This window comes from Enhydra lutris, unplaced genomic scaffold, assembly GCF_002288905.1.
Source record: "Enhydra lutris kenyoni isolate GAN:26980312 unplaced genomic scaffold, ASM228890v2 scaffoldscaffold14, whole genome shotgun sequence".
In the NCBI taxonomy this organism is placed as follows: Eukaryota; Metazoa; Chordata; class Mammalia; order Carnivora; family Mustelidae; genus Enhydra; species Enhydra lutris.
The window spans coordinates 21014086-21022285 of NW_019154098.1; the positions used below are offsets into that span (position 1 = coordinate 21014086).

Genomic DNA, 8200 nt, shown 5'->3' on the forward strand with positions numbered 1-8200 from the left:
TGAGAATTTGTGTGGGGAATGAAGCCAGCAGGCAGCCAGAAGACAGACAAAGGGATACATTTTATTTTGTGGTATCACAGTGGGGCTTACTTACCTCTCCTTCCCTAAAAACCCACAGAACAGAGTTTCTCATGGAAAATAAGAAGTTTCCAGTCCAAAGAGAAGGAAGGACTATGTAGCGTTATTCCAAAAAGTGTTAAACATTCCTTGCTGCTGTTGTTTTGAAGTCAGGTTGTTTCCTTTCTATGTTTTACCTGCTCCATTCTGTGTGTCCTGTCATTCCGATGTCTTTTTGTACGGCTGGCATGGTGGCATTCTCAACAGGAGAGCAGAGCACCTCTTCTCATTATGGTATCTCCCACTTTGCCTGACAGGTTTATGTTTCCATGGATATTAATAAGGGCAAACTCATTCACTTAGATGGATAAATCTTTTTTTTTTTTTTTTTTCTATGGAAAGTTCTAACAATGCTGAAAGAGGGAAGTCCCATTCAGAAGGGTCATTGTGGAAAGCCTCCCGCCTACTTTCAGAAACTTTACCTTCCATTACTCTTGGATTCTGTTTGTTAAAGAACTTTGCAAGTTCCATTACCTGGAAGAATGTCTTATATCGTTGACCTTCTCGTGGGATGTATGGCGAGACCCAAGCCTTCAGCATGTATATGAAGAATGATAAGATTCTTCATTGTGCCATTGGCTTTCCAGAACATGTGGTAGTTGGCAGAGGGAGACTTGGATCCAGATGGCCAAGTCCACTGATTCCCAACGTGTTTGCAGTGTGAGAATACTATGGAGTCCTCGCCAAATACCTCCGCTTTTGATATTGTAGGACCTGGTGTGCAGCTGGATCCCACTGAAGGAGGGAGGTGTAGTAAGAAAGTATTAAACAAGACAAAAAAATTAGACTTCTGTGTAAAGTCTTCTTTTATACGATGTCACTGCCATGCCGGAAATAACGTGGGAAAGATTCAGACCATGGTTTGCCCTTTCCTCTTTTTTTTTCCTGCCAGTCCTTTGTCATTTTTACTGATCAATGCATCATCATCCATCCCTAGAAGAAGCAGGAGCTGAAACTAGAACCAAACCATTTTTGCTCTTTCTTTCTTTCTTCTGGTCTTGATACAATGAGATGGGAGGCTTGAATTTTTAATAAATGAAGTTTATTAACTTTCTGTAGCTTTCATTTGTCCCTTTTGTATTTGTTATCTCGCCTGAGCCAGAATTGGCTGGAAAAGCTACATTTGAATATTGAAGTCTGCATCTGTTCAAGTAGCTTACACTAGATGGAGGTATTTTCATATGCAAATACACTGTACTGTATAATCCAGCCATGCACAATAGAGTCAAGGGTTTGAGGGCATTTATCTTCAGTTGTTGACTGGTTCAAGTTTTTCTTACCAGCGAGTTCTCCAAACTTATCAGGTCTCTTTCCATCATGCAATAAAATACCCTTGCAATCACCCTTCCTTGAAATTTTAATGACCCTGCTCTTTTAAAACTCAATAGTTTAAGCAAACAGTAGATCATCTCCCATTTACTGGGTAGCTTAACGGCAGGCTTACGCTTTTGAATTGGTGACCAACTTTATGGCCACCTTCAAAAGTTTATTATAAGGTTGTAAATTTTTACTTCTCAAGGTTAGCATACTTACAAGTTGCTTCACAATTAGGATTCAGGAAAGACAGGACTTCGGGAGGCACCGAATGAAATTTAACAACCCAGTGTTCAGTGGGTACTGATTGCAAAGAATGACAGGACAGCAGACAGGCAGCCCTTATCTTCACGATTTTCCAGAAAAAAATGCATGAAGAATCTGGCTGACAATGAGGCCTCACCCATGCTACAGCAGAGGCTGAACAAATGAACACCGTTACTCTTTCCTTCCCTCTCATTTCGTGTTCTGTAGGTAATGGCAAAACACACTTGTGTATGTGTTACAGGGAAGGGAGACTGCCTGGGGGGCTCCTAACTGTAGAAGTTTCGGTCTCTAATGAAGTGAAAAACGCCTGAAGTTCTGGGCAACGTAATAGTAGTAAAAACCAAGTGAAAAGTCTTTCCAAATCTGTCTTAAGAGGAACAGTCTGCTGTGAAAAGTGTTTGAGAAGAAGGTGCTAAATTGCTTGGTATTTTCTGTAGGAACCCCGGAGCGAAATACAGTTTGCAAAAGATGTCCAGATGGGTTCTTCTCGAATGAGACGTCATCTAAAGCACCCTGTAGAAAACACACAGACTGCGGTGCATTTGGTCTCCTTCTAATTCAGAAAGGAAATGCAACTCATGACAATGTATGTTCTGGAAACAGTGAACCGACTCAAAAATGTGGAATAGGTAATTATATTTTAAGATGTCGGCCTTTGTACCCCCCTCTGAATTGAATGCAAGACCCTCTGGCTACCTTCTTAATGAAACTCTTATTTTTCCATTCTTGAATGTCTGTCAGCTAAGATTGTTCTCGGCATCGCTAATGCCACAAGTCAACACCTCTCCGGAGGTCTCACCTTGTCGTGATCTTGTTCCCAAACTTGACTTTCTCCCTTTACACCTAAGTCAGATCTTACCCACTGGGAAAGAGGTGGTGTTAAAGATGACGTCTAAGGCCACATTATCAGTCCAAATTATAGAGTTTTTGGTAAATTATGCATTTTTATTACTTTTTAAGATTAAAAACTGCCCCCCCCCCAAAAAGGGATAAAATCTGGCAACTAAGAAGCATCATGATATAAACTAGTAACAAACCAGACAAGGCAAAGCTCTTTGTTACTTAGGGTGTCACTGCCTCGACTGCACGGAAGCGATTGATTTCTCTGGTTGTCCTAAACTCTGTGTTCAGGAAGTATCACCAGCTCCACACTCATTATGTGGATGCTTCCCACAGTGGTGTCGTTCGTGCCACTAGACTAATCTCAGACCTTCCATCAAGGGTGCATCTCACCGAAGATGACCTCCCTTATATCATTTAACTAGCTTGACTCCCCCCAACCATCTTCGCGTGTGACATAGAAGAATCTGAAACGTAGGAATGTGGGCTGAGTATTTTTAAGTTTCACACCCAGTTCCAACAAGTTTTCATCCTGTAATCAGAATCTTCATCAAGTCATTTAGCCTTTCTGCTTTCCTATTCAAACAATGGAATGAGGGAAGGAGTGGTAAGAGGGGCGAGTTCTAACTTTAAACATTCTCCTTATTTAATTCATTCTTAGTTTTATTCTTATCATTCATTAACCACTCACTATGAGCCAGGCACCTCTCCTACAGGAACTTTAATCTTCACAAAAACACTGTGAAGTTTGCTCAGGTTCAGTGTAGGTGGTGAAGTGACAGTCAGAATTCAAACCCAGGTCTGATGAATCTGAAGACAAACTCTTTTTTTTTTTTTTAAGATTTTATTTATTTATTTATTTATTTATTTGACAGACAGAGATCACAAGTAGGCAGAGAGGCAGGCAGAGAGAGAGGAGGAAGCAGGCTCCCTGCTGAGCAGAGAACCCGATGTGGGGCTCGATCCCAGGACCCTGAGATCATGACCTGAGCCGGAAGGCAGAGGCTTTAACCCACTGAGCCACCCAGGCGCCCTGAAGACAAACTCTTAATCCCTGAGATAAACAGACTCTATCTACCCAGACACTCAGGCCATTGTACCTCTTTTCTTAACGGTCTATTTTTTGTGTTGATTATTTCCCCACTTAATGTATGCTTCTACAACTATATCCACCCTTGTTCTCAAAGGTGAACTCTGTGTTTACATGTGTGCAGAAAACAGTACACTACTCCAGATTACTTTTCACACTCCTCGAAAGACCGTAATTATATTTGTTTTGACATTGGTCTTGAAGTAAGTTGTGGATGGTAGGCAACCCTTTAACAGGATGTTTAATATTTACGTTAAAATATGTAAACGTGTACATCGAGTCATAGAATTTTTGCTGCAATTTGTTTATAGAAATATTTCTATTAGACATTCGTTAAATTCTCTCCCTTCAATGCCCTAAAAGAACTTTAGAGAGGACATAAGCGCAATTGGGTTGACAATCTGCCACTAAGACGAGCCAACAGAGAGTTGATTTTATCTGAACTTCACGTTCTAACACATTCAACTTGGGAAAACTCCCTCTTGGGTTGGAATTATTTATTTATTGGCCACTAGACCTCCCGGAATCCAGTTGCTAAGTAAATCTTGGTTTTCCCACCTTTAGATGTTACCCTGTGTGAGGAGGCATTCTTCAGGTTTGCCGTTCCTACAAAGTTCACCCCTAATTGGCTCAGCGTCCTGGTTGACAATTTGCCGGGCACCAGAGTAAATGCAGAGAGCGTGGAGAGGATAAAACGGCAACACAGCTCACAAGAACAGACTTTCCAGCTCCTGAAGTTATGGAAGCATCAAAACAAAGATCAAGATATGGTCAAGAAGATCTTCCAAGGTAGGGTAACCTGAAATAAACAAATCAAGAAATCAAAGACACCCATTTATCATAAACAAGAAGACTGTGCATCTGTTTAGTTGTGTGAACAATGTTTCCCTTTGGGAATTATTGAACTAAAACGTTTCTGCCAAGTGATGTTGTAGAAGCTATCCCTAGAGTGGCCTCAAGGTTTTTCTTCTCATCTCCTCCACACCCCGGCCGCTCTTTAAAGTACACTGAACACTCTGAAGCAAGAGACAGTCCATTTCAATTACGAGACTAGACCTCGGGAATTCCACCTCTAGATCCTGTAGTGGTTTCATTAACATCCTCTCTGGCCTACATAGATGTTCCTTACACACTTTGGATCTTATCTTGCATTTCCACCAAGAAGCTCTGTTGTATTTATTTGTATTTATTTGGTGATTCTCTCCAGAGGCCTCCAAGTGTCTTACAGATGTCCTCTCATTAATCCTCACGACATAGCCTATTTTAAAATTACCATTTTAATAGCCTATAGCGTGAGGATTAATGAGATGAGGTCTGTAAAGTGTTTCTTAGAGAAAAGGGCTAGTTGAAACCAAGGTTTCTCATGTTCTAGAGTTTTATTTTAAAAAGTCTCCTTTAGAAACTGTGTGTGTGTGTGTGTGTGTGTGTGTGTGTGTATGTTATGATGGGAAAGAATCCAAAGGGAAAAGGAAGTTTCTTTGAGTGTGGACTGGACGGTAAGCTTTAGGATATACAGTGCAAAGAGTTCTGACTTCAGTTAGCACTGGGAGCACCTGCCAAAAAGGGCAGGAAGATTTCCGTAATGTGGACAGTATCCGTGAGAAACCCATCTGCTCTTTACCTGTAGTTGGATAACTGAAGAATCCTACACTTCCCAAAAAGCCTCAAATATCTGAAACTGAAGCCTATTATTTTAGGAGACTAAGATTTTTGACTTTCACTTGTGCAGAGTAAAGTTTTCTTATGTCCCTGGCAAAAAAATGTATTCTTTGAAAGTATAATTAGCCCTGAAGCAGGAAAAAAAAAAAAAGGGTGGGGGGAAGGTAGGATAGAGAAACAGAGACTGTTAGAATTGGAAGGGGCCAAACTCTCTATTTTATAAATAAGGACATTTCTGCCCAAAAAGATGAACTGACTTGCCTTAGGGCTCACAGACAGTAAATGACTCGTGTCATTAACGGAAGTGTTAGATACCCCCTCTTACATTTATGTCCCAGCTCATTATTGAAATATTCTCTAGGCCATATGAATCCTACCATTGTTTGTCCCCATTCTGTTGGGTTTTTCAGATCTCCTCCTCCTCCTCCACAGTAATTCTCTGGCCCTATTTATTAAAGACCATTTGTCACACCTAATTCTTCAAATGGGTTGTATATCAGATATCTGCTAATGAAAGTTCATATTACAAAATGGCTAAGTCGAATACTTTATTTCTATTTTTCTGAAATGTTATGGTTTTAATTTTTCCAATTTTTCTTAGAAAACTGAGAGTGATGGTCTATAGTTTTCTACTGTTCATTTCCAAAATTAGGGCTTTTCACAAAGCTCTGTTGGATGCCTACAATACATAAAGCACTTTACCCTTTCTAACATGAAATAATATTCAACTCAGTTCTCACAAATACCTAGCATCCCTCGGCCTCCCCCTTCCTATAAAAAGGAAAGAGAAGATTATCCTTAAAATAAATTTATGAAATTCTGGGAGAACCTCCTTCTGCCTCACAGTCATTTTGTGGTGGTGGCTTTAAAATATACATTATGTGACTGTCTCTTCGGGCTTTTGTTTGATGCAGATATCGACCTGTGTGAAAACAGCGTACAGCGGCACATTGGGCACGCAAACCTCACCTTCGAGCAGCTCCGCAGTTTGATGGAAAGCTTGCCGGGGAAGAAAGTCACAGTAGAAGACATCGAGAAGACGTTGAAGGCATGCAAATCAAGCGAGCAGATTCTGAAGCTGCTCAGCCTGTGGAGAATAAAAAATGGCGACCAGGACACCCTGAAGGCCTTAATGCATGCACTGAAGCACTTGAAAACATACCACTTCCCCAAAGCTGTCACTCAGAGCCTGAAGAAGACCATCAGGTTCCTTCATAGCTTCACCATGTACAGATTATATCAGAAGCTGTTTTTAGAAATGATAGGGAACCAGGTCCAATCAGTCAAAATAAGCTGCTTATAACCGGAAATGGCCACTGGGCTATTTCCTCACAATGGACCAGATCCAATGAATGAGTAAACTGTTTCTCAGGCACTTGAGGGGGATGCAGTGGTTTCTTTCTCATCACCAAGGACTAGATTTGGCCACAAGGCGCAAAAAGAAACAATGGTGTGGAGAAAGAACGAACATCTCCCCTAAAATTTAGATAAACCCCAAATAGTTTATCCAACTGATAGATCTGGTCTCGTATCTACTGACTATATTTTCTCTTATTACTGCTCACAGTGATTCAACTGGAAATAAGAAACGAGATCCATTGTGCCTTATTAAATATGGGAATGTCTAACTTAAATAGCTTTGAGATTTCAGCTGTGCTAGAGGCTTTTATTAGAAAGCCATATTTTTTTTCTGTAAGAGTTACTAATATATCTGTAACACTATTACAGTATTTCTATTTATATTCATTCAGATATAAGGTTTGTACATATTATCATCCTAAAGGGAAATCGTGTATGACAAGTTTAGGAAGAAAAATATATATTCTGTTTATTATTATGACAAATGAGAGATAAAATATATTTTTTAACGGAAAGTTTATAGCATTTCTCAATAGGTACTGCCATTCTTCCTGTGTGGAGTGTTTTTGGGATATACTTTTACCTGTATAAGCTGTAATGTCATTTTATAGAAAACGCATTATTTAGTCAATTGTTTAATGTTGGAAAGTGTATGAAATATAAATTATCTGAATATTAGATGCTCTGAGAAGTTGAATGTACTTTATTTAAAAGATTTTATGTTTTTACTATCTAAACAACATCATTAAAGTTTTCAAGTTATTTTTCATTGGTTTTCCTCTTGCTTTTATTTGAAAGGGATGTTAATGGGTCTGAGCTTCCACAATTTTCCCTGTTCTTTTATCATTGGGGCCACCTGAGAAGTGTTAAAAATGCAGATTCCTGGACCAATTTATTGAGAAACTGAAGAGGAAGGCAGAAACTTGAATTCTTAATAAATTCCAAAGTAACTCTTACTACATTGAAATTGGAGAATTTCTGAAGTCAACCTTAGTATAGAGGTCTTACAAACCAGTTACGACTACATGGCTAACACCGAGAGACCAAACTAGAGGGGTTTTTTTGGTTGTTTTTTGGGGTTTTTTTTGGTTGCAAGTAATGGAAACTGACACTATTTAGTTTAAGAAACTAATTGGAAGGGTGGGGTATTGGGTTTAATGATGAAGCTCCCCAAAAATATCTTCACATCATAGCCTCTGAATGTTACCTTATTTAGAAAAAGGGCTTTTGTAGATGTAATTAAGGATATTGAGATGAGGAAATCATCCTGGTGGGCCCTAAATCCAACAGCACGTGTCTTTATAAGAGTCACACAAAGGGGAAAGACAGAGAAGATGTGTAGACAGAGGCAGAGATGGGAGTGATGAAGCCATAAGCCAAGAAACCCAAGGAAGACAACAAATTCTCCCCCCGAGCCTCTGCAAGGAGTACAGCACTGCTGATAACTTGATCTTTCCAGAGCTATGACAGAATTAGTATTTTTATTAATGTTTATTCATGGAAGAATTAATGTTTTCAGCCACTCAGTGTGTGGTAGTTTGCCACAACAACTAC

General features: G+C 39.6%; 1 protein-coding gene across 1 annotated transcript in view; it reads left to right on the plus strand.

Annotated features, from left to right (window-relative positions):
• LOC111146632 (TNF receptor superfamily member 11b) overlaps positions 1–7407 on the plus strand; it is a 28727-nt gene extending 21320 nt beyond the window's left edge. The window contains exons 3-5 of the mRNA XM_022502265.1: positions 2136–2327; positions 4193–4417; positions 6202–7407. Of these exons, the coding sequence (XP_022357973.1) occupies positions 2136–2327; positions 4193–4417; positions 6202–6590 (806 nt within the window). The 3' untranslated portion in view covers positions 6591–7407. The remainder of the gene's footprint in view (positions 1–2135; positions 2328–4192; positions 4418–6201) is intronic.
• Positions 7408–8200: the final 793 nt, after the last annotated feature.